This window comes from Microcaecilia unicolor, chromosome 4 (genome assembly GCF_901765095.1).
Source record: "Microcaecilia unicolor chromosome 4, aMicUni1.1, whole genome shotgun sequence".
Classification (NCBI taxonomy): domain Eukaryota; kingdom Metazoa; phylum Chordata; class Amphibia; order Gymnophiona; family Siphonopidae; genus Microcaecilia; species Microcaecilia unicolor.
In genome coordinates, this window is record NC_044034.1 from 10,066,653 (window position 1) to 10,094,105 (window position 27,453).

Below are 27,453 nucleotides of genomic sequence, written 5' to 3' on the forward strand. Positions count from 1 at the left end.
GGGTTAGTGCTAGGCAGACTTATACAGTCTGTGTCAGAGCCAGTAGTGGGAGGCGGGGATAGTACTGGGCGGACTTATACGGTCTGTGCCCTGAAAAGGACAGGTACATATCAAGGTAAGGTATACACAAAAACTAGCACATATGAGTTTATCTTGTTGGGCAGACTGGATGGACCGTGCAGGTCTTTTTCTGCCGTCATCTACTATGTTACTATGTTATCTCACTTTTTAACCATGCCAGCTGTCGTTTGGTTTTCCGTCCTCCTTTTTTAATATGTGGAACATATTTGGCCTGGGCTTCCAGTATGGTGTTTTTGAACAGCATCCACGCCTGATGTAAATTTTTGACCCTCGTAGTCGCTCCTCTAAGTTTTCTTTTCACCGTTCTTCTCATTTTATCAAAATCTCCTTTTTTAAAGTTAAACGCTAACGTATTTGATCTCCTATGTATACGTACTTCAAAGCTAATATCAGCCTGTGCGACCGCGTTGCTGATCTGCAAGGGCAGGCTTCTACATGGAATGTTGCTAGTAGAATAGCAACATTCCATGTAGAATCTCAAATAGTAGCAACAGAATCTCAAATAGTAGCAACATTCCATGTAGAATCTCAAATTGTAAGCAACGGAATCTCAAATAATAGCAACATTCCATGTAGAATCTCAAATAGTAGCAACAGAATCTCCAATAGTAGCAACATTCCGTGTAGAATCTCAACAGAATCTCAAATAGTAGCAACATTCCATGTAGAATCTCAAATTGTAAGCAACGGAATCTCAAATAATAGCAACATTCCATGTAGAATCTCAAATAATAGCAACAGAATCTCAAATAGTAGCAACATTCCCTGTAGAATCTCCAATAGTAGCAACATTCCGTGTAGAATCTCAAATAGCAGCAACAGAATCTCAAATAGTAGGAACATTCCATGTAGAATCTCAAATAGTAGCAACAGAATCTCAAATAGTAGCAACATTCCATGTAAAATCTCAAATAGTAGCAACATTCCCTGTAGAATCTCCAATAGTAGCAACATTCCGTGTAGAATCTCAAATAGTAGCAACAGAATCTCAAATAGTAGCAACATTCCATGTAGAATCTCAAATAGTAGCAACAGAATCTCCAATAGTAGCAACATTCCGTGTAAAATCTCAAATAGTAGCAACATTCCCTGTAGAATCTCCAATAGTAGCAACATTCCGTGTAAAATCTCAAATAGTAGCAACATTCCCTGTAAAATCTCCAATAGTAGCCACATTCCATGTAGCATCTCAAATAGGGAAAGGGAAATGGGACTTTATATACCATCTTTCTGTGGGGTTTACATAGAATATAGAAGTACTTATTTGAGAACCCTCCAGGTGACTTGCCCAGGGGTCATAGAGCTGCAGTGGGAATCAAACCCAATTCCCCAGGATCAAAGTCTGCTGCACTAACCACTAGGCTACTTCTCCACTAAGGGGATCACAGTGTGATAATAAAGCTACTGACACATACCTTGTATTCCTGCACAGCCTCCTCTATGGGGCTCACGGTGTGAGATCTGTGATCCAGAGACTCTCTACAAATAAGGCAGATCATGTTCTGATCCTGTTCACAAAAGAGCTGCAGTCTCTCGTCATGCTTCTCACACAGATTCTCCTCTTTTGGTCTCACTGAATTTTGACAGAGATTTTTGGCTATTTCTGTCACATTTGCCAGATGGCTGTTTGGTCTCAGGTTTTTGTGCCGAGACCTTTTTCTGCACTGGGGACAGGGGAAGTCTGTGTCTCTCCCCTCCCAGCTCTTACTGATACAGGAGCAACAGAAATTGTGTCCACAATCAGTCATCACTGGATATTTAAAATAATCCAGACAGAGGGAACAAGAAAGTGCTTGTCTGAGACTCTCTGCAGCAGGGTTCGCAGCAGCCATGATTCTTACAGGAAATGAGAGCAAGAATTTAGTTCCTGTTTCACATTGTCACTGCTAGTGAGATTGAAAATGAGGAGTGTCTATCTGGAACAGGAGCTTTGTGCAATTTCAAGCATCTGCATTGCCTGCCCCCCAGTTCCTCCCCTTCTTCTTCCCAGTGACAGAGATCCAGGGATCTGGGTCGGTGCTGCAGGGAGGGCAGCAGTTACCCATGGAGTTTTCTGTGTGTAACCTGAATCCTGGGGCAGGGACACACAGCCCAGCTCTCTGCAGCAAGCAAAGGTCTCAGGAAGGGGGGGGGGGGGGGGGGGGGGGGGGGGGGGGGGGGAGAAAAAGCAGCAGATGTTGCGTTTAGCGAGACTCTAAACCTTCTATCACAGTAATGTGGTGGTTAAATAAAGCTTTTTTCACACACACACCCACACATGGAAAATGTGTTCCTACTTTTTTTTAATTTTTGTTACATTTGTACCCCGTGCTTTCCCACTCATGGCAGGCTCAATGCGGCTTACATGGGGCAATGGAGGGTTAAGTGACTTGCCCAGAGTCACAAGGAGCTGCCTGTGCCTGAAGTGGGAATCAAACTCAGTTCCCCAGGATCAAAGTCCACTGCACTAACCACTAGGCCACTCCTCCACTGTTGCTATTTGAGATTCTACATGGAATGTTGCTAGTCCACTAGAAGTGGGCCCTTACAGATCACCAATGTGGCCGCGCAGGCTTCTGCTTGTCTGACGTCAGACTCACAGAAACAGAAGCCTGCGCAGCCTTCTACATGGAATGTTGCTAGTGGAATAGCAACATTCCATGTAGAATCTCCAATAGTAGCAACATTCCACGTAGAATCTCAAAGAGTAGCAACAGAACCTCAAATAGTAGCAACATTCCATGTAGAATCTCCAATAGTAGCAACATTCCATGTAGAATCTCCAATAGTATCTATTTTATTTTTGTTACATTTGTACCCTGCGCTTTCCCACTCATGGCAGGCTCAATGCGGCTTATATGGGGCAATGGAGGGTCCCAGAGTCACAAGGAGCTCAAAAAAATGTTTTTAAATATTTTTCCAGCCTCTAATATCATACCCAGCTCCCTGACAGCAGTATGCAGGTCCCTGGAGCAGTTTTAGGGGTGCAGTGCACTTCAGGCAGGCGGACCCAAGCCCATCCCCCCCCACCTGTTAAACTTGTGCTGGTAAATGTGAGCCCCTTCAAAACACACCCAAAACCCACTGTACCTACATCTAGGTGCCCCCTTCACCCATAAGGGCCATGGTAGTGGTGTACAGCTGTGGGAGTGGGTTTTGGGGGCCTCAGCACACAAGGCAAGGGAGCTATGCACCTGGGAGCAATTTATGAAGTCCACTGCAGTGCCCCCTAGGGTGCCCGGTTGGTGTCTTGGCATGTCAGGGGGACCAGTGGACTAAGAATGCTGGCTCCTCCCATGACCAAATGGCTTGGATTTGGTCGTTTCTGAGATGGGCGTCCTCGGTTTCCATTATGGCCGAAAATCGGGGAGGACCATCTCTAAGGTTGACCTAAATTTCGCGATTTAGGCGTCCCCGACCGTATTATCGAAACGAAAGATGGACGCCCATCTTATTTTGATAATATGAGTTTCCCCGCCCCTTCGCTGGGACGTCCTTCACCCAACGTATAATTAAACTCTGGAATTCGTTGCTGGAGAAAGTTGTGAAGGCGGTTAGCTTAGCAGAGTTTAAAAAGGGGTTGGACAGTTTCCTAAAGGACAAGTCCATAAACCGCTACTAAATGGACTTGGGGAAAAAATCCACAATTCCGGGAATAACATGTATAGAATGTTTGTACGTTTGGGAAGCTTGCCAGGTGCCCTTGGCCTGGATTGGCCGCTGTCGTGGACAGGATGCTGGGCTCGATGGACCCTTGGTCTTTTCCCAGTGTGGCATTACTTATGTACTTATGTCCTCTACTTGGCTCACTTTTATTACATAGAGCAGTGATTTAACCTATTGTGATGTCATAGTGGCTCATTCCACCAATAAGAGCCAACCTCATTAGTGATGTCACAATGGCTTGATTGTATAGAATGTTTGTACGTTTGGGAAGCTTGCCAGGTGCCCTTGGCCTGGATTGGCCGCTGTCGTGGACAGGATGCTGGGCTCGATGGACCCTTGGTCTTTTCCCAGTATGGCATTACTTATGTACTTATGACGTCCTCAGGAAAACCTGGGCGCCTCTTTCGATTATGCCCCTCAAGGTAAACTAGGACAGGCAGGGGAGAGAAAGCAATGGCAGACAACAGACAGGACACCACAATTAAAACATTCAATCGTACTTAAACCATAAACAAATTTTACCACATTAATAATGCACTAATGCCCATCCCTACTGTTCGGTATTTCTTCAAATTATGTATTATAATCTGCCTAGAGCAGGCTTTGGTCTGAAAAGACAGCATAAACCTTTCTAAATAACACTGAAATTAAACCCTGAGGTTGCAACCTTTGAAAACAACTTTTTTTTACATTGAATTATTTTTATTGGTATATTAACCAACATATACAAACACAAAGGATAACAAAATTAACGAAATACCATGCATAGCTAACACACTGTACATTGTGTGTGTTTATACACGGAGGCAATTCAATACACAAACGCACCCACTAAGTACTGTGGTTTCACCAAACCACAGACACAAAACACATTGTACGAACGATAACTATTTATTTCTTTGTTACATTTATATCTCACATTTTCCCACCTATTTGTAGGCTCGATGTGGCTTACATAGTACCGGAGAGGCGTTTGCAGACTCCGGTGAGAACAAATACAAAGTGATGTTGTGGTAAGATCAAGTTCACGTGGCACAGCCACATTAGGGAATCGTACAACGGAAGAGTTGTGTTCTGTCCATTACGTTCTTTAGTGTTGTTGGGTTGCAGAGATCAGGCATTTATGTTGGATCGGTAGGGTATGCCTTTTTAAACAGGTTACTTTTTATTTTTTTCCGGAAGTTTAGGTGGTCGTTCCTAGTTTTCAAGGCTTTCGGAAATGCGTTCCACAGTTGTGTGCTTATGTAGGAAAAACTGGACGCGTAAGTTGATTTGTATTTGAGTCCTTTGCAGCTTGGGTAGTGCAGATTTAGGTACGTTCGTGTTGATTCGGATGTGTTTCTAGTTGGTAGGTCGATCAAGTCTGCCATGTATCCCAGAAGCACAGTGAACTGGTTTCCAGAATATCTGTAATTAATATGGATGGCTTCTATTTGAAAGACAGGGGACCCAAAGGGGTCAAGATTGAGCAGTACATATCCGGGTAGGTGGGGCTGCTTCAGGGATGCACCGCTCACCACTGCCAGCCACCGATTTCAGCAGTGTTACCCAGCATCATCTGGATAGGGTTGAGGCAGCCGAGGGCAGGACCAAAGCTCTCCAAGTTGGGCAGACTGGATGGACTGTACAGGTCTCTATCTGCCGTCATTTACTTTATGTTACTATGCAAGTACTACAGCTGTAAGTGCCAACTCCTGGATAATGATCCGTACAAGTGAAGACAGCAAAATAACGATCTGGATGAGTGAGGACAGCTGAACACTGGTACTATCTGGATAACGTCTGGCTGCTGCCGTAGATCCCGATATGCAGAGCTTGGCTTGAATAAACGGGTAGAGATTTAAACGTTGCAATCAGAGGGGTCCCTTTTACTAAGGTGGGCTGAAAAATGGCTTGCGGTAGTGCAGGCGCAGGTTTTGGGCCCGCGCAGAATCACTTTTCAGCGCACCTGTAAAAAAAAAAATGGCATTTAAAAAATTTTTGCCGAAATGGACATGCGGCAAAATCAAAATTGCCGCACATCCATTTTGGGCCTGCGACCTTACCGCCAGCTGTCGACCTAGCGGTAAAGTCTCACGCGGTAACCGGGCGGTAATGACCTACACATGCCAAATGCCACTTGGTGCGTGTCCAACACGCGCGACCGAAAATAACCGCTCGTGTCGGACGGGCGGCAAAAATGAAATTACTGCAAGATCCACGTGGTAGCCGTGCAGTAACTCCATTTTGGTGCGCGAACAGCCTTACACTGAGCTTGAAGTCAGTGGGGGAGGGGGGTGTATTCAATCTGTCAGGTATATTCTTTTGGGGGGGGGGGATCCTGAAAACCAGATCTCCCGCAGAAACACTGCACAACAGTTATCAATCATAGGGAAAATCCAGAGGAAAACCGTCGTGTTCGCTGCCGTTTCCTATTCCATTAACATACAGGAGAACCTTTCAACATGCAGTAACTCATTGCGAGCAACGACGCAGTTAGGTTGTGTCAACCGTGCTATGTTATCTTCCACTTTAATAATGCGTGAGAACTACTTCCACCTTAACTGTACGGAGCAGTGTCCACCTAGCCCTAGGGGTGCCCAGATTTAGGTGACGAGAGTATCTCTACATGAAGTCTATTCTTTACATGAAAGAAGGCACCGATTTTCTTTACAGAATACTTACGAAAAAAGACATAGTGGAATTGGAAAAGGTGCAGAGAAGTGCGACTAAGATGATACAGGGGATGGGACGACTTCCCTGTGAGGAAAGGCTGAAGAGGCTGGGGCTCTACAGCTTGGAGAAAAGGCGGCTGAGGGGAGATATGATAGAGGTCTATAAGATAATGAGTGGAATGGAACGGGTTGATGTGGAGCGTCTGTTTACGATTTCCAAAAATACTAGGACAAGGGGGCATGCGATGAAGCTGCACTGTGGTAAATTTAAAACGAATCGGAGGAAATTTTCTTCACTCAACGCGTAGTTAAACTCTGGAATTTGCTGCCGGAGAAAGTGGTTAAGGCGGTTAACTTAGCGGACTTCAAAAAAAGGGTTGGAAGGCTTCCTGGAGGAAAAACTCATAGAATGTTATTGAATGGACGAGGAAATAATACAGTATTTCTAGGATGGGCGAGACAAATTGCTTGTTCTTTTGGCTGCTGTCGGTGACAGGGTGCTGGGCTCGATGGACCCTTGGTCTGTCCCAGCATGGCGATGCTTATGTACTTATGTACGTAAGCAGGTATGTACATGATATATAAATTCAAGCACTACTAGATTCTATATAAAGCACCAAAAAAAATGTCGGACAAAAAACGTGCTATTCTATAAGCCGCACTTTATATAAAAGCGCTTATGCCCAGGAATTATTTATTAGGATTTATTTACCGCCTTTTTGAAGGAATTCCCTCAAGGCGGTGTACAATAAGAATAGATCAAACATGAGCAATGGGCAATTACAGCAGTAGAAATATTCAATTGTGTCAAGCTTTAGGCGCGGCCATTTGCACCAACTGAAAATGTGGTGCAAATGTACACGCTTGTCTCCGTTATTCTATAAACGCACATTAATTTTAGGACCGCCTCCATTCCGACTGTACCCCTCCCATTTCTACGCCTTTTTCAAATCACGCAGAAAATTGAGGCGCGGATCCTGCACCTAAATTTGCACTTGTAAGTTCCAATCGAATTTTGATTACTGCCCACAACTAACTGCGTGTTAAAAAGCCAATAACTGGTGCTAATTATCTTATCTAATTAAATTGCACATGCAAATTTGCAGGCACATTTGGCGACTTTTACAGAATTACAGGGTGAACTACACCAGCTATAGAACCGGTGCAAAGGTTCAGACCCAGACTACTGAAACACGTGCAAAAGTTACAGTATTCTATAATTTACCCGTGTAATTGTGCAACCTCCCTCCAGACACCGCCCACATTCTGGGGCTATCTTATAGAAGAGCGTGTAGCCAGAGTATTGATTTCGACACGCTTCTGTGCACACGTACATGCTTAAATGGTGCTGTTTTGGTACATTCTTGGGGCCTAATGTCAGCACCCACTTTGTACAATAACTCCTAGGTGGCTAACGTGGACTTCATTGAGCTAAATATTTAAGGCGCTGCTTTCACGCATGCTAACTGTGAGCACATGATTTATTGCAGCCTTAACAGCTACTGCAGCTTAGTCATTAGGCTCTGGGTTTCTAAGCTTCAGTCGCGAGCGGGGAAAGAGCCAGGCCTCCCTGAACGCGGCCCTGTACGCCGAAGAGAACCTACAGAGTCAGCTGGACCAAGTCCCAGTGCTGCTCACCACCTTCCACATCGGGAGCAGCGGGCAATCACCTCTGCAACCTCCCCCGCAGATAAGAACATAAAACCGCCACGCAGGAAGCTGCCCAGAAATAAATGAAGATTAAGTCACTCACCCCGGGGCTCCTTCGGGAGACTTGCCTGCTATCCCAGAATGGTTAGAGGTACACAGCTATCCTCTCCTCTCCTCTCTCAGCCATAGGCGTAGACTGGGGGGGGGGGCGAGGGGGGGCAATGCCCCCCCCAAACGACGAGGACGTGGACTGGCGCTAGAATGAAAAAAAAAAAAAAAAACAAGCAGGCACGCGCTCCTCTCCGTCCGCTTGGCTTCCCTGCCCTCTCTGTCTGCGTCCCGCCCGAAAGGAAATGAAATCAGAGGAAGGCGGGACGCAGACAGAGAGGGCAGGGAAGCAGCGAAGCGGACGGAGACGAGCGTGTCTATCTACCCCCTCTCTTCCTACCCTCCGGCGCAGGCAGCACCAATCTTCTCTAAGCCTTTCTTGTTCCTGGCAGCGGTAGCGACGTACACGCTGCCTTGAGCTCTGCCCCGAAGCCTTCTCTTCAAGTTCCTGTTCCCGCATAGGTGGGAACAGGAACTTGAAGAGAAGGCTTCCGGGGCAGACTGAAGGCAGCGTGTATACGTCGCTACCGCTGCCAGGAGCACAGAAAGGTTGAAGAAGACTGCTGCCTGCACCGGAGGGAGGGAGGAAGAGAGGGGGTAAACGGAGTCACGATCCTGGACCTCGCGGGGGGGGGGGGGGGCAGCAGAGGGAAGATGAATGGGACTGGGAGGGTGGAGAGCAGAGGGAAGGAGTAAGAGATGGATGGGACTGGGAGGGGTGGGAAGCAGAGGGAAGGAGCAAGAGATGGATGGGACTGGGAGGGGTGGGTGGGGAGCAGAGGGAAGGACCAGGAATTGGATTGGACTGGGAAAGGAGGTGAGCAGAGGGAAGGAGCAGGAGATGGATGGGAGTGGGAGGGGTGGGTGGGGAGCAGAGGGAAGGAGCAGGAGATGGATGGGACTGGGAGGGGTGGGGAGCAGAGGGAAGGAGCAAGAGATGGATGGGACTGGGAGGGGTGGGTGGGGAGCAGAGAGAAGGACCAGGAATTGGATTGGACTGGGATAGGAGGTGAGCAGAGGGAAGGAGCAGGAGATGGATGGGACTGGGAGGGGTGGGTGGGGAGCAGAGGGAAGGAGCAGGAGATGGATGGGACTGGGAGGGGTGGGTGGGGAGCAGAGGGAAGGACCAGGAATTGGATTGGACTGGGAAAGGAGGTGAGCAGAGGGAAGGAGCAGGAGATGGATGGGACTGGGAGGGGTGGGAAGCAGAGGGAAGGAGCAAGAGATGGATGGGACTGGGAGGGGTGGGTGGGGAGCAGAGGGAAGGACCAGGAATTGGATTGGACTGGGAAAGGAGGTGAGCAGAGGGAAGGAACAGAAGATGGATGGGACTGCGAGGGGTGGGGAGCAGAGGGATGGACCAGGAGATGGATGGGATTTGGAGAGGTCAGGCACAGCAGAGGGAAGGAGCAAGAGATGGATGGGACGGAGGGATGGTGAGCAGAGGGAAGGAACAGAAGATGGATGGGACTGGGAGGGGTGGGGAGCAGAGGGAAGGAGCAAGAGATGGATGGGACTGGGAGGGGTGGGTGGGGAGCAGAGGGAAGGACCAGGAATTGGATTGGACTGGGAAAGGAGGTGAGCAGAGGGAAGGAGCAGGAGATGGATGGGACTGGGAGGGGTGGGGAGCAGCGGGAAGGAGCAAGAGATGGATGGGACTGGGAGAGGTGGGTGGGGAGCAGAGGGAAGGACCAGGAATTGGATTGGACTGGGAAAGAAGGTGAGCAGAGGGAAGGAGCAGGAGATGGATGGGACTGGGAGGGGTGGGTGGGGAGCAGAGGGAAGGAGCAGGAGATGGATGGGACTGGGAGGGGTGGGGAGCAGAGGGAAGGAGCAAGAGATGGATGGGACTGGGAGGGGTGGGTGGGGAGCAGAGGGAAGGACCAGGAATTGGATTGGACTGGGAAAGGAGGTGAGCAGAGGGAAGGAGCAGGAGATGGATGGGACTGGGAGGGGTGGGTGGGGAGCAGAGGGAAGGAGCAGGAGATGGATGGGACTGGGAGGGGTGGGGAGCAGAGGGAAGGAGCAAGAGATGGATGGGACTGGGAGGGGTGGGTGGGGAGCAGAGGGAAGGACCAGGAATTGGATTGGACTGGGAAAGGAGGTGAGCAGAGGGAAGGAGCAGGAGATGGATGGGACTGGGAGGGGTGGGAAGCAGAGGGAAGGAGCAAGAGATGGATCGGACTGGGAGGGGTGGGTGGGGAGCAGAGGGAAGGACCAGGAATTGGACTGGACTGGGAAAGGAGGTGAGCAGAGGGAAGGAGCAGGAGATGGATGGGACTGGGAGGGGTGGGAAGCAGAGGGAAGGAGCAAGAGATGGATGGGACTGGGAGGGGTGGGTGGGGAGCAGAGGGAAGGACCAGGAATTGGATGGGACTGGGAAAGGAGGTGAGCAGAGGGAAGGAACAGAAGATGGATGGGACTGCGAGGGGTGGGGAGCAGAGGGATGGACCAGGAGATGGATGGGATTTGGAGAGGTCAGGCACAGCAGAGGGAAGGAGCAAGAGATGGATGGGACGGAGGGATGGTGAGCAGAGGGAAGGAACAGAAGATGGATGGGACTGGGAGGGGTGGGGAGCAGAGGGAAGGAGAAAGAGATGGATGGGACTGGGAGGGGTGGGTGGGGAGCAGAGGGAAGGACCAGGAATTGGATTGGACTGGGAAAGGAGGTGAGCAGAGGGAAGGAGCAGGAGATGGATGGGACTGGGAGGGGTGGGAAGCAGAGGGAAGGAGCAAGAGATGGATGGGACTGGGAGGGGTGGGTGGGGAGCAGAGGGAAGGACCAGGAATTGGATTGGACTGGGAAAGGAGGTGAGCAGAGGGAAGGAACAGAAGATGGATGGGACTGCGAGGGGTGGGGAGCAGAGGGATGGACCAGGAGATGGATGGGATTTGGAGAGGTCAGGCACAGCAGAGGGAAGGAGCAAGAGATGGATGGGACAGAGGGATGGTGAGCAGAGGGAAGGAACAGAAGATGGATGGGACTGGGAGGGGTGGGGAGCAGAGGGAAGGAGCAAGAGATGGATGGGACTGGGAGGGGTGGGTGGGGAGCAGAGGGAAGGACCAGGAATTTGATTGGACTGGGAAAGGAGGTGAGCAGAGGGAAGGAGCAGGAGATGGATGGGACTGGGAGGGGTGGGGAGCAGCGGGAAGGAGCAAGAGATGGTTGGGACTGGGAGGGGTGGGGAGCAGAGGGAAGGAGCAAGAGATGGATGGGACTGGGAGGGGTGGGGAGCAGCGGGAAGTACATAAGTACATAAGTACATAAGTAGTGCCATACTGGGAAAGACCAAAGGTCCATCTAGCCCAGCATCCTGTCACCGACAGTGGCCAATCCAGGTCAAGGGCACCTGGCACGCTCCCCAAACGTAAAAACATTCCAGACAAGTTGTACCTAAAAATGAGGAATTTTTCCAGTCCATTTAATAGCGGTCTATGGACTTGTCCTTTAGGAATCTATCTAACCCCTTTTTAAACTCCGTCAAGCTAACCGCCCGTACCACGTTCTCCGGCAATGAATTCCAGAGTCTAATTACACGTTGGGTGAAGAAAAATTTTCTCCGATTCGTTTTAAATTTACCACCCTGTAGCTTCAACTCATGCCCTCTAGTCCTAGTATTTTTGGATAGCGTGAACAGTCGCTTCACATCCACCCGATCCATTCCACTCATTATTTTATACACTTCTATCATATCTCCCCTCAGCCGTCTCTTCTCCAAGCTGAAAAGCCCTAGCCTTCTCAGCCTCTCTTCATAGGAAAGTCGTCCCATCCCCACTATCATTTTCGTCGCCCTTCGCTGTACCTTTTCCAATTCTACTATATCTTTTTTGAGATACGGAGACCAGTACTGAACACAATACTCCAGGTGCGGTCGCACCATGGAGCGATACAACGGCATTATAACATCCGCACACCTGGACTCCATACCCTTCTTAATAACACCCAACATTCTATTCGCTTTCCTAGCCGCAGCAGCACACTGAGCAGAAGGTTTCAGCGTATCATCGACGACGACACCCAGATCCCTTTCTTGATCCGTAACTCCTAACGCGGAACCTTGCAAGACGTAGCTATAATTCGGGTTCCTCTTACCCACATGCATCACTTTGCACTTGTCAACATTGAACTTCATCTGCCACTTGCACGCCCATTCTCCCAGTCTCGCAAGGTCCTCCTGTAATCGTTCACATTCCTCCTGCGACTTGACGACCCTGAATAATTTTGTGTCATCGGCGAATTTAATTACCTCACTAGTTATTCCCATCTCTAGGTCATTTATAAATACATTAAAAAGCAACGGACCCAGCACAGACCCCTGCGGGACCCCACTAACTACCCTCCTCCACTGAGAATACTGGCCACGCAATCCTACTCTCTGCTTCCTATCTTTCAACCAGTTCTTAATCCATAATAATACCCTACCTCCGATTCCATGACTCTGCAATTTCTTCAGGAGTCTTTCGTGCGGCACTTTGTCAAACGCCTTCTGAAAATCCAGGAGCAAGAGATGGTTGGGACTGGGAGGGGTGGAGAGCAGAGGGATGGACCAGGAGATGGATGGGATTGGGAGAGGTCCGGCACAGCAGAGGGAAGGAGCAGAAGATGGATGAGACGGAGGGATGGTGAGCAGAGGGAAGGAACAGAAGATGGATGGGACTGGGAGGGGTGGGGAGCAGAGGGAAGCCTACTGGAAAGAAGACACTGCATAAAACAGAAGACACTGGGATCAAAGCGAATAGAAAAACTAAATGATCAGACAACAAAGGTAAATAAAAGTTTATTTTATTCATAATTTATTAATTGAAATGTGTCAGCTTTTTGAAATGTGCATCTGTGATATTTTGCCTGTAAATTTCATTTCCTTCCTCCATATTAGCATATTCATTTGCATATGTATATATGCAAATGATATGCTAATATGCTCCGCCCATTCTTTGCCCCCCCAAATGAAACAGTCAAACTACGCCTATGCTCTCAGCCCTGATACTGGGAGCACCAGTATCTCTCCAGGAGTCATTATGGGCTGACATAGAATGCCCAAACACTAGTCTGGAAAACTCCCTTTTTTTGTGGTAAGAATCTGAAGAAGGGCTGGGATGCCAACAGGGTGGGGGAGTGACCCGGGGTGACCAGGTGTACCCCCAAAAGGCGGCACCGCTCAGTCGTATATGCCACAGCTCTACTGAACAGAGAGACCCAGAACAGGAGTTGCTGAGACCAGAAATTTGTGAGCGACCGTCCATCCGCTTGCTGGAGACAGAGAATACTGACTAAGGCCCATTCCGTCCTATAAGACAGCTCAGTTCAGCACTCTCTATTGCCACCTGCTGGTAGATGGTCACAACCCACAAGTCTCTGGATCCATCTGCTGCTGACGCTAAGAAACAGCTACAGCGGCTTAGTTATTAGGATCTGTGGGGTTCTGGATGCCTCACTCCGTAAAGCAACACGAGGGAAGCTCCAAAAAAAAATAAAAAATAGTTCTCTTCTGCAGACAAAAATGCCAAACTCTTTCTACCTCAGAAACATTAACAGCCCCCGCTAACAATTCTGAACACATCCCTAATCCCATGGAAGAGATTTACATTCCTCACCACCTTTACAACTATTGCAACTATCAGATTTAAGAACTTTTTTCCTTTTAAACCCCCTATTGAAAGTAACATCCCACAAATGTACTCCAATCACTTTACATAAATCAGGGGGGAAAAAAAGGAGATCTTTATTTTGGAAAAAGCTTATGGAGTACATGTGTGTGCAAAATGCCACATCAATTTACCCCCCCCCCCCCCCCCCAGTGTAAAAGTACGCATGATGGCAAGAAAGAACACACATTTATGCGATGTGGGTGTAGACAGAACCTTCTGCAAAATACCTATAAAGACATGTATTTGGAGGCCATACAGCTGGGGGGGGGGGGGGGGGGGGGGGAGGGAACGACAGGCATTGTTTTACCAAAAATTAAAAAAAAAAAAAAAAAAAAAAAAGAGCGACACCACTCAAGGGTCTGTAATGGGACTTACATGGGTGAAAGCTGAACATCCCAAATCAAATAATCCAGTGAATCTGGTACAATTGTAACTCACTCTACGCTGGCTGTAAAGACCAAATACTTAAAAAACTCCAGACAGCCCAGAATACGGCAGCCAGACTAATATTCGGCACATCAAAATACGAAAGCGCGAAACCCCTACGAGAAAAACTACACTGGCTCCCACTAAAAGAACGCATCACGTTCAAACTTTGCACCCTAGTCCATAAAATCATCCATGGTAACGCCCCAGCCTACATGTCAGACCTAATAGAACTACCACCCAGGAACGCAAAAAAATCTTCTCGCACATTCCTTAATCTTCATCCTCCCAAGTGTAAAGGACTGAAATACAAATTAATGCACGCATCTACCTTCTCCTATACGAGCACGCAGCTCTGGAATGCGCTGCCACGTAACTTGAAAACGGTCTATGAATTGACCAATTTCCGCAAACTATTGAAAACCTCTCTCTTCAACAAGATATATCACAAAGATCAACATGTGTAACTGTATAATCTTTTGAACTTCTAGTACTGTCTTATAATGTCTTCCTGCTTTAACACCTTCATGTATTTCACCACCATGTAACCCAAAACCCTCTGTAAAACCAAATGTATATTCTCTTCTACTTCCAGTATCCATGATGAATTGTAAGCCACATTGAGCCTGCAAAGAGGTGGGATAATGTGGGATACAAATGCAATAAATAAATAAAACTATGATTATTTTGTTCTGAGCACTAAACAGGGAACAGAAGTTGCCCTCTTCAATCCCTCCAAACAACAATCCAGGTCCAAAGATATCAGCTGACAGTTCTGTGTGACTCATAGAAGATACTGAAAACAAAATGAATGTCAATGTTCGTATTTCTATTGCAAAAGAGGGAACCATTTCTACCTCTAAGGTCTGTCCAAAAACTCTGCCCTTTTGAATTGCTGCCTGTTATTATTATTATTAGTATATTTTATTTTTGTTACATTTGTACCCCGCACTTTCCCACTCATGGCAGGCTCAATGCGGCTTACATGGGGCAATGGAGGGTTAAGTGACTTCCACTAGCAACATTCCATGTAGAAGTCGGCCCTTGCAGATCACCAATGTGGCCGCGCAGGCTTCTGCTTCTGTGAGTCTGACATACGTGCAGGACGTCAGACTCACAGAAACAGAAGCCTGCGCAGCCTTCTACATGGAATGTTGCTAGTGGAATAGCAACATTCCATGTAGAATCTCCAATAGTAGCAACATTCCATGTAGAATCTCCAATAGTATCTATTTTATTTTTGTTACATTTGTACCCTGCGCTTTCCCACTCATGGCAGGCTCAATGCGGCTTACATGGGGCAATGGAGGGTTAAGTGACTTGCCCAGAGTCACAAGGAGCTGCCTGTGCCTGAAGTGGGAATCGAACTCAGTTCCTCAGCTCCCCAGGACCAAAGTCCACCACCCTAACCACTAGGCCACTCTTACATTTGTACCCCGCGCTTTCCCACATAATGCAGGCTCAATGCGGCTTACATAGTAATTTGAAATACAACGTTAATAGAATTTTAATAAAACAGTAGTAAAACAATATAAAGTTGGGCTTAGTAGTGTATGATAAGTTGAGCTAGATAATATATGACTAGGATAAAAGAGGGTAGACAGGATAGGATAGTGTAATTTGGGAGAAAGGGTAAGGAGGGATAAAATTAAGGAGAGATGGAAAGAGAAGGACGGGAGGTTGGTATTTAAGTCAGACCAGAATTGGGGGTGGAAGTTGGCGAGATTAGGTTGGGGCATTTGGGTCCATGTGTGAACAGTGGCTTTTCCAAAATCCCTTCTTACCCACATATGTCCAGTTTCACGTATAAATAATTTAGCTTTCTAGAAGGGTTTGCTAATGGCACCTAATCTTCCCAAATCACATCCTTATCCTGCCCCTTTGTCCTATCCATAGAAACGGAAGGTAAATAATAACCCTGCGGGAGGGGCAGCCAAGCTGCAGGGGGAAATGTAAGGATTTACAATAAATCATTTTTATTCAATAGTTAATACAACTAAAGATCACGAAACATTCACGAATACGTAAGTTCCTCATTAGAATTAGATTTTCCAAATTCTCTAGTCTACACCCTATAATACAGTCCACTAAGCAACACTCTCCATTCCTGCAGATCCATGAACTCAGTTGAAGCCTCCTCCAAGTCAACTTTGACAGTCCCCATCCTAAGGTTTCAATGCGAGATAATTGCCCAGGTCTCCTTGAAGGAGGAGACCACCTCAGAGAGAACAAGAGAAGCCTCAGCCAACAGCAGAGACTGAGACGTCAGCTGAGCACAGAGAATCCGTTTGATCTCCATAGGCCACAGTATTTTCATGGGTTAAGGCAGCCTTGGATTATGCTCTGGTGATGGTCTCACTCGGGATGACCAAAAGCACCCTTCTTTACTTGTTTTCATCTGGGCCTGTATTCTCTGCAAGTACGTTTCTCTCAATCATGATTTTTGCTGTAACTTATTTCTGTGGTATCGCTGGGTGGTCGTTACACGCACATTATGGTCTCGCAGAAGTTGCATTGGATGCATCTCAGGCTCCTCAGGAACTCATCTACCAGCTCCTCTATTTCCTGTTCTGTACTGGGAAAAGACCAAGGGTCCATCGAGCCCAGCATCCCGTCCACGACAGCAACCAATCCAGGCCAAGGGCACCTGGCAAGCTTCCCAAACGTACAAACATTCTATACATGTTATTCCTGGAATTGTGGATTTTTCCCAAGTCCATTTAGTAGCGGTTTATGGACTTGTCCTTTAGGAAACCGTCCAACCCCTTTTTAAACTCTGCTAAGCTAACCGCCTTCATCACTTTCTCCGGCAACGAATTCCAGAGTTTAATTATACGTTGGGTGAAGAAAATTTTTCTCCGACTTGTTTTAAATACACTACACTGTAGTTTCATCGCATGCCCCCTAGTCCTAGTATTTTTGGAAAGCGTGAACAGACGCTTCACATCCACCTGTTCCACTCCACTCATTATTTTATATACCTCTATCATGTCTCCCCTCAGCCGTCTCTTCTCCAAGCTGTATAGCCCTAGCCTCCTTAGTCTTTCTTCATAGGGAAGTCGTCCCATCCCCGCTATCATTTTAGTCGCCCTTCGCTGCACCTTTTCCAATTCTACTATATCTTTCTTGAGATGCGGCGACCAGAATTGAACACAATACTCAAGGTGCGGTCGCACCATGGAGCGATACAACGGCATTATAACATCCTCACACCTGTTTTCCATACCTTTCCTGATAATACCCAACATTCTATTCGCTTTCTTAGCCGCAGCAGCACACTGAGCAGAAGGTTTCAGTGTGTTATCGACGACGACACCCAGATCCCTTTCTTGGTCCGTAACTCCTAACGTGGAACCTTGCATGATGTAGCTATAATTCGGGTTCTTTTTTCCCACATGCATCACCTTGCACTTGCTCACATTAAACATCATCTGCCATTTAGCCGCCCAGTCTCCCAGTCTCGTAAGGTCCTCTTGTAATTTTTCACAATCCTGTCGCGATTTAACGACTTTGAATAACTTTGTGTCATCAGCAAATTTAATTACCTCGCTAGTTACTCCCATCTCTAAATCATTTATAAATATATTAAAAAGCAGCGGTCCTAGCACAGACCCTTGAGGAACCCCTGAGGAACCCAACTACCTTTCTTGGCCACGGCCACACCTATTACATAATCCAGTAGCTCAGACTGATCTGATGCTCCTCTCTGGACCTATTCCTTTCTTTCCATTACCAACAATCACTTATCTATTTTTATCTTACAATTTATCTAATAAAAAAGATCTTAAACATTTATACCACTACTTTTGAAGTTTTTTTCCCTTTCAAATTTTTGTTGGAACTTTAACTGTGTACCTTCCAGATTTAAAGTACAGGGGGTTTTGGCATCAAACGAACAATGCATTATTGCCTTCATTTTCAGGGATCCATCTGTTTGTATGTAGCAGGGGCGTAGCCAGACTTTGGCGGGAGGGGGATCCAGAGCCCGATGTGAGGGGGCACATTTTACCCCCCCCCCCCCAGCCATTGCCGACCACCCCCGGCACCGCCGCCACCACCAACCTTGACCCCCCCCTACCGACGACCCTCTCGACCCCCCTTCCCGCCACCAACCCTCCCCCACCATCACCATCGCCTACCTTTGCTGGCGGAGGACCCCAACCCCCACCAGCCGAGGTCCTCTTCTTCCCGCGCTTCGTTCAGTTTCTGAGTCTGACGTCCTGCACGTACAAGGAAGGAAGCCTTGCCGGAAGAAGAGGACGGTGACGGCGGGTTCGCAGCGGGAGGGGGGGGTCGAGAGGGTCGTCGGCAGGGGGGTCCAGGTAGCTACGCCCCTGGTATGTAGTCCTTTCTCCTGGGGTAAAGTTTCCACATATCAAGAGTGGAATAAACTTCTCTTATAACCCAGGGTCTGTTGCTGAATCTCTCAGATTTACTGCTAGTGCTTGTCTCAACACCAGGTCCACATTCTGGAGCGCATCAGGGCTAGACTTTATATTTGCCACAAAAAAAAAACTTGGCGCCGAAAAAAGCGCTATTCTATATGCCGCGCTTAAAGTTAGGCACGGTTTACAGAACAGCGCTTACGTCCAGGAATCGCGCCTGGCCATTTGCGCCAACTGAAAGGCACGTATCCTTGTTATTCTATAACACTGAGTGTTAATTTTAGGAACGCCCCCATTTCACCCATGACCCCCTCCTCCATTTCTGCACCCCCCCCCCCCTTTTCAAATCGTGCGTAATTTTAAGTGCGGAAACCGTGTCTAAATTTAAGTACGTAAATTTCAATTAAATTTAGTTAGCACCAATAATTGCTTGTTAAAAGCCAATTACAGGCACGAATTAGCTTATTATTCAATTAGATTGTGCCCACCAATTGGACACAGAAAACATTTGGCACCCCTTATAGCAGTGGCGTACCAAGGGGGGGGGGGGCGGTGGGGGCGGTCCGCCCCGGGTGCACGCCGCTGGGGGGGGGGGGTGCCGCACTCCTGTGGGCTCTTCGTTTTCATGCTCCCTCTGCCCCGGAACAGGTTACTTCCTGTTCCAGGGCAGAGGGAGCATGGAAACAAAGAGCCCACAGGCGCACGGCACCCCCCCCCCAGCGGCGTGCACCCGGGGGGGGGGTTCTTTCGCTGGGGGGTCGCGCTGTTCTGTGGGGGGGGCGCTGCACCCGGGGGGGGCGGGGCGCATCGGCGATCCGCCCCGGGTGTCAGCGCCCCTAGGAATGCCACTGCCTTATAGAATTAGGGGAAAGGTATAACATGCACAGGCAACATATCAAGACGTGCTTGGAAATTCTTTTAAATTAGGCCAGTGGCCCCAATATAATTGGAACAATTTCGTGTATTTTTGCACTACAGTTTCTTCGTCTCTGATTTCATTTGTTAGTAATAGGGATGTTCTTTTTCTCACACACGGTGAAGAATAAATTCCTCATACTGACACTTGGGTGCCATTTCACCTTTACCACCATGTCCAGTTTGCTTGCGTTGAGCTCATCACGGTTGGAAATGAGCACGTTTCAGTCCTCTCACCCCTGTGTATTTTCTGGTGATTTGTGAGGTATGTTTTCCGACTAAAGCTTCTATCACACTCCATACACGAAAACTGTCTTTTGCCACTATGTATTTTCTGATGTCTGGTGAAGTCCGACTTAGTGACGAAGCTTTTGTCACACTCGATACAGGAAAATGGTCTCTCGCCAGAATGGATTTTCTGATGTTTAGTGAGCTTGGACTTCTCATGGAAGCTTTTACCACATTCAGTGCAAAAAAAGGGTCTCTCGTTGTTATGGGTTTTCTGGTGATGTTTGAGGTTTTTCTTCTGGCTGAAGCTTTTGCCACATTCAGCACAGTTAAATGGTTTCTCACCCGTATGGCTTGTCTCGTGGATTGTGAGGCTCTCTTTGTATCTGAAGCTCTTATCACACTCAGAACATGAAAACGGTTTCTCACCCGTGTGGACCTTTTGGTGCGTAGTGAGATAGGATTTCTCGCTAAAACTTTTATTACACACGCTACATGAGAACGGCCTTTCTCCAGTGTGGATTTTCTGATGTCTTTTTAGGTGTATCTTACGCCTGAAATTTTTTTGGCATTCAGTGCAGGTAAAAGGTCTTTCGTTGGTATGTATCTTTTTGTGTTCTCTGAGCTTAGATTGCTCGCTGAAAATCTTACTACACTCAGTACATGAAAGTGGTTTTACACCTGTATGAATATGTCGGTGGCTTATGAGGTGTCTCTTCTGACTAAAGCTTTTATCACAGTCGCTGCATGAAAATGGACTCTCGCCAGTGTGTCGTTTCTGATGCGTCTGGAGGCTCTCTTTATATCGGAATGTTTTATCGCATTCCGTACATGAAAACGGTCTCTCGTCCGTATGGACTTTCCGGTGCGCCACGAGGTATGATTTATCACTGAAGCTTTTATTACACTCGGTACATGAAAACGGACGCTCACCAGTGTGGATTTTCTGGTGTCGCGTGAGATGTATTTTACGCCTGAAATTTTTATTGCACTCGGTGCACGAAAATGGCCTGTCACTGCTGTTTATCTTCTGGTACTTTTTGCGCTTTCTCTCACGGACGGGCTTATTACGCTCAGTACGTGAAAACCGACTCGCACCGTTATGGGCCTGCTGGTAGTGATACATGAGGATTTTCTTCCGAAAGAAGCTTTCTTCACACTCAGTACATGAAAACGGTCTCTTGCCAGTGTGGATTGTCTGGTGCAGTACGAGGCTGGCCTTGTATCGATACGTTTTGTCACACTCCGTACATGAAAACGGTCTCTCATCGGTGTGAACTTTCTGGTGGGTGGTAAGGTACAATTTATCGCTGAAGCTCTTGCTACATTCACTACACGAAAATGGTCTCTCGCCGCTGTGGATTTTCTGGTGTCTTGTGAGGTGCAACTTACGCCTGAAGCTTTTATCACATTCGGGACACGGATAGGGCCTGTCGCTTGTATGGAGTTTCTGATACAGTTCTAGATCGGTCTTCCGAGAGAAGCCACTGCTGCGATTAGTACACGATAAAGGCTTCTCATTTACATACGGTTCTTCTTGTCTTTGAAGCTCTTCCTTCTGACTGAATGTTTCTACGTAGTCTGTAGCTGTACATGAACCCTCTTTAGTGGGATGTCGCTGCTGTGACTTCAGAGTTATAGGATACTTGGGCGATACTGCATATGTATCACGTATCCATCTTTCACCTCTTGTCTGAGGTTTCCGCTCCTCCCTTGCAAAGATGCAAATTGTGCGCCAGTCTGAACATAATGTACCCCCTCGTTCTCCTTCTGACAGGATCTTGTCTGCTTCCAGATTCTCAGGGAGGTACCAGCAACATCTCTCGGTATTAGTCTTTCTGGAACAGTCATTTTCTAGAAAGTAAAGACAAAAAAACATTATTAGGCTGGCAAGAAATGGGATCTAGAGAATGACATGGGGACAAAGTTTGCCCCCGTCCCCGCAGGTTCTGTCTCCATCCCCGCAGGCCCTGTCTCTATCCCTGCCCTGTCGCTGCAGGTTCTGTCCCCGTCCCCGCCCCGTTGGCTCTGTCCTCATCTACAGAAGCCTTGAACACTTATGATTTTATATTTAAATCTTTTTATTAAAGTATAAAACGGAACAATATGCTACATAAGTAATGCCATACTGGGAAAAGACCAAGGGTCCATCGAGCCCAGCATCCTGTCCACGACAGCGGCCAATCCAGGCCAAGGGCACCTGGCGAGCTTCCCAAACGTACAAACATTCTATACATGTTATTCCTGGAATTGTGGATTTTTCCCAAGTCCACTTAGTAGCGGTTTATGGACTTGTCCTTTAGGAAAGCGTGCAACTGTTGTGTATAAATTACAAACAGAAAACAATAATAACAACGAGCAGCTATAATAACCCTCCTTCCCTCCACCACCCTCTCCCTTCCAACTAGAAAATGACACGGGGACAAAGTTTGTCTCCGTCCCTGTGGGCTGTGTCCCCATCCCCGCCCCCGTGGGATCTGTCCTCGTCCCCGTGTCATTCTCTAATGGGATCCTGTGTAAACTGTAGTCAAGGTAAGCAGGAATAGAGAATCTTCAATCAGTGATGGAGAGGATTCCCCACTGGGAGACACCAGACCCTAGCACGGATCCAGTAACCAAGCAAGGGGACTAAGACGCTACTGATATGTAGAGGTTTTTTCAGAAGGTGTTTGATAAGGTCCCTCATGAAAGACTACAGAGGAAATTAGAGGGACATGGGATCAGAGATAGTGTCTTACTGTGGATTAAAAACTGGTTGAAAGATAGGAAACAGAGAGTAGAATTAAAAGGTCAATATTCGCAATGGAGAAGGGTAGTTCGCGGGGTCCCTCAGGGATCGGTGCTGGGACCTCTGCTTTTCAACATATTCATAAATGACCTAGAGATGGGGGGAAATACTGAGGTAATCAAATTTGCCAATGACACAAAGTTATTCAAAGTAGTCAAATCGTGGGAAGATTGTGAAAAACTACAAGAGGACCTTACAAGACTGGGACATTGGGCGTTTAAATGGCAGATGACGTTTAATGTGAACAAGTGCAAAGTGATGCATGTGGGAAAGAGGAACCCAAACTATAACTACGTCATGCAAGGTCCAGCATTGGGAGTCACGGACCGAGAAAGGGATCTAGGTGTCGTCGTTGATGATACGTTGAAAACGTCTGCTCAATGTGCTGCTGCGCCTAGGAAAGCAAATAGAATGTTGGGTATCATTAGGAAAGGGATGGACAACAAAAATGAGGACGTTATAATGCCTTTGTATCGCTCCATGGTGCAACTGCTCCTCGAATACTGTGCGCAATTCTGGTCATCACATCTCAAAAAAGATGTAACAAAATTAGAAAAGGTAAAGAGAAGGAGAAGGAAAATGATAAAGGGGGTGGGACAACTTCCCTATGAGGAAAGGCTAAAGCAACCTAGGGTTCTTCAGCTTGGAGAAAAGATGGCTGAGGGGAGATCTATTAAATACTGAGTGGAGTGGAAGGGGGAGGCATGAATTGCTAGTTTACTCTTTCCAAAAATACTAGGAGGGGGCACGGAAAGAAGCTACTAAGTAGTAAATTTAAAACAAATTATATCTCCGATGGGTGTACTGCTGGATAGGCATGAGGTTTTTGTCTTGAGTACATCTGGGAAACACCTGGTCCGTAAGGCCTGTTTGGTTGGCAAGAGGTTGCTACTCTGTCAATGGGTGGGCAGTACTCTCCCGGACTTCTGGCACTACGCCGGGGAGTAAGAGGCTCCTCTAGGAGGAGGAAGACTTCCTTGGACATTTGGGGCCCATACATTCAGTCGCTGCATACAAGAGGTAGAAGTGTGGTATTAAATTCCCTATGACTTTGTCGGAAGAGGGCATGGGTTATAGGTGGGTTAATTCTAGAAGATACCTTAGGGGGGGGGTTGGTAGGGGGGGAAGGGAAGAGGGGGTAGGTATAGTATAGGGGGGGGGGTAGGTTATGAGAGTGGGACAGAGAAAGTGGCACCATATAGATGCGACGTGATTCTCCTGCTAAGTGGGTGATAATTTGCAGACTGGCAGAACTACAGTATAATAGAGCAATGAAATAAAAAACCAAGACCACAGAATGGCACCAGTAGTCTATATTTATTTTTTAAATTTTGTTGCATAATGTTCGGGTTGCTATTTGATACATTTCAAAGTTAATATGCAGATTTATTGATAATAGTTATGTACAACACTTTTGCATATATATGCCAATGTTAATCAATATAGTACTACGGAAGGGGGGAGGGGAGGGGGGGGAAGGTTAGAGGGCAGAAATAAAAGAAAAGTTGATGATAGCAGTTCTGCTGTATTAGTGGAGGAGTAGCCTAGTGGTTAATGCAGTGGACTTTGATCCTGGGGAACTGAGTTCGATTCCCACTGCAGCTCCTTGTGACTCTGGGAAGTCACTTAACCCTCCATTGCCCCTGGTACAAAATAAGTACCTGAATATATGTAAACCACTTTGAATGTAGTTGCAAAAAACTCAGAAAAGCCGTATATAAGTCCCATTCCCTTTCCATACAGGTTTGAAATGTTTATGGCCAGAGTTATACTGATGGGCATGGGATTGTTTTATATCTGCATTCATCAATAAAAAATTATTAAACCTAAAACAAATTATAGAAATAATTCTTCATTCAACATGTAATGAAGATCTGGAATGCACTGCCAGAGAATGAGGAAATGCAGTTAGGTTTAAGTGGGTTGAAAAACGTTTTGGGCAAGTTCCTGGAGGAAAAGTCCATAATCTGCTATGAGATAGACTTGGGGAAAATTCACTGCTTATTCCTGAGATAAGCAGAACAAAAACTGTTTTACTCTTTTGGGATCTTGCCAGGTACTTGTGACCTTGATTGGCCACTGTTCGAAAAAGAATACTGGACTTGATTGACATTCGGGTCTGTTCTATATTTAAGCACTTAGTTGAAGTATGAGGTCTACTGAAGAGCTCCAAGAGGCCATCGTGTGACAACACTACCTTAAAACCCTTCCAGTAAAGAAGGACACTGAAAAAAACAGCATCCACATCTTCAAAAACCTCAGAAATGATCAACTAAAACACCTTTTTAAATTGATAAAATCTTGAATCATAAAATGCCATGAGGCAGTAAATCATTCATCTAAAGTATAATCAGAGCAGGATTAACCCATCGGTAGACTCTAGACAAAGAAACGCATTGGACCCGTCCCCTTTTGAAATATAAATACATTTTAAAACTCCTATAAATGCCCCCCTTTCCCCCGTGGCTCTGATTGCAGAGGAGAACCAGCAGGTAGGAGGCACTGCTCACGGATCCCTCCTGCTAATTGGAGGGCAATGTATAGGGATTAGGAAGAACAGACCAACCTCTGAAGGCAGTGGTGGCTCTTGTCTCCTCCCACCAACTCTTCTTTCTGCCAGCAGCTGATTTACCAAGGCAAAGATTTACCCAGGGAGCTACTGAGAAGGCCCTAAACACATGCCCCAAGTGTAATAGTAGGGATAGGATGGAGCACAATAAATGAGATCACCAATAAGGTCTTTTGATTACTTTTAGCCAGCAGCTGTTAAAGACTGACACTATTTGTCTCTATATCTGATGACTGTGTATCTATGCAAAGCTCTTCAATCCAGTGGCGTAGCCACAGGTGGGCTTGGGTGGGCCAGGGCCCACCCGTTTATGGCTCAGGCCCACCCAACAGTAGCACTTGTTTAGTGGTAACTGGTGGCAATCCCAAGCTCCGCCAACTGAAGATTTCCTCCTGATGGTAACGAAAATGCTACTCTCCACAACATCGGCACCTGCGCATACTCAGTTTTCAGTGCATGCCTGCTGCCAAGATGGAAAGAAGCGTTTTCCCACCAGCTGAGATAATTTTTTTTTTGGGGGGGGGGGGGGTGAGAACACTTGGTGCCCACCCAATTCTTGCCTAGGCCCACCCAAAATCTGTTGCCTGGCTACGCCCCTGCTTCAATCACAGAATCCAAGATGATTTAATTAAAACAAGATAAATTTGCGTAAGTTGCCACTATTTGGTTCACAGTCCTGAATACAAGTTCTGATGTTCCAAAAGTTGGCCCCAACGCAAGCTGAGCTTCACACCCAAGTACTGTGTCAACGGAGAGAAATGTAGGAAATTCCATTCAAAGTATCGGACATCTTAGCTCACAGTCGTATCCCTATCTCCTCATTCCATGGGCATCTCAACAGTGTTACATTACTCTCTCTTATTTAAGGACTTACCCAACCAGTTTCTTTCTCCATGGCATCTTTCCTCTGATCCCGGCTCATCCTTGATATAAGGTTCTTCCCCGTGTTCAATCAGGGATATAATATCTGGGGTGACAATCAGAAAACCTGTTCCAGGGATAAGAAAACTGTATTAAGCTTTCTGATAACAACCTTGGGTATGACAAATTCAGGATACAGAAAACTTTGCATACAAAAAAAACCAAACAAACATTCACCAACATCCATGAACAAAATTATTCAAACCTTCAATTAATGTGGCACCGTTTGGAGGTTCTGCAAGTCTAAGAGAAGTCACGTAGACTCTTTACTTATCTTTATGTTCTGGGTTCCATTATAAATAGTGGAATTTATTCTCTCACTAGTAAAAAAGCCCCGTTTCTGATGCAAATGAAACGGGGGCTAGCAAGGTTTTCTTCTGTGTGCATGTGGGAGTGTGTGTGTCCCTGCTCTCTCTCCCTTCCCCTCTGCTCTCTGTCCCCTTCCCCCTCGGAGTCGAGTCCTTCAGTGTTAAGTTTCCTGCTGTGCTATGTTTGTGTTACAGAGATAGTGAGGGCTTCTGCCCTCTCTCCCCTCCCCCCTCTGAGTCCTTCACTGTTACAGAGAGAGCGATTTGATTTCGTGCTTTGCTGTGTTTTCCTTCACTGTTTGTGTTACAGAGAGAGTGAGGGCGGGGCAGACACTCATGGGGAAACCGGATATCTCTCCCCTTCACACTTCCGGCTGGAGGCTTCATTTAGAACGTTGGTGGTGCCTTTTATATATAGAGATTTTTATATGCATGAGCCTCACTTTTTTTTTATAGCGGCTGCTTTACACCTTTGCCTCCAGGACACTCTCACCTCACAATTCCTTCTCTTGACGATTCTGAGTTGTTAATAAATCTGTAAAATTCTCCCTTACCCAATGAGCTGAGGGTCTCGTAATTCTCCTTCATCACATCCTTGTAAAGCTCCTTCTGTCCTTCTTCCAAAGCCTCCCACTCCTCCTGGGAGAAATAGACAGCAATGTCCTCAAAGGATACTGGGACATGAAACACAAACCCTTCCACAATTAGCACCTTCTGCATCAAGACAATCAGGACAGCTCCCAGCCTGGGGCTCGGTGGAACGGGAGCAGAATTTTTCATGTGTCTAAGTCCCGGGCAGGGAACAGAGCTACACTTCTGCTTTCACACTCTCCAGAGCAGCAGGACTAGCAAACACCGAGCACATTACTCCCACGGCACTTACACCAACAAAGATTCACATCCCCCCCCCCTTTTTTTTAATTGTGAGTTTACACCATTTCTCAATTGCCCTTATATGGCATACTGATCCTCAGCTGTAGTACCACAAGACTTCCACTAGGGGATGCCAACCAGTATTCTCTAGTCCTCATGGATGCATACAAGTAGGCCAGGGAGGTCTTTAGAGAAAAAGGAGGAGAGGGTTTTTGATGGGGTGTTCTTTGGGGGAATTCGTTAGTGCCCTGCC

The 27,453-nt window shown here is 46.9% G+C and overlaps 2 protein-coding genes across 2 annotated transcripts in view; both read right to left on the minus strand.

Moving 5' to 3' along the window:
• LOC115468279 (E3 ubiquitin-protein ligase TRIM39-like) overlaps positions 1–27,453 on the minus strand; it is a 1,086,936-nt gene that overhangs the window by 24,635 nt on the left and 1,034,848 nt on the right. The window lies entirely within an intron of this gene.
• Positions 19,533–27,107, minus strand: LOC115469755 (oocyte zinc finger protein XlCOF6-like). Its single transcript, XM_030202537.1, has 3 exons — positions 26,882–27,107; positions 25,973–26,086; positions 19,533–21,595 (listed from the first exon to the last, which is right to left on the minus strand). Exons 1-3 carry the CDS (start codon positions 27,105–27,107, stop codon positions 19,680–19,682), a joined length of 2,256 nt encoding a protein of 751 aa, XP_030058397.1. The 3' UTR covers positions 19,533–19,679.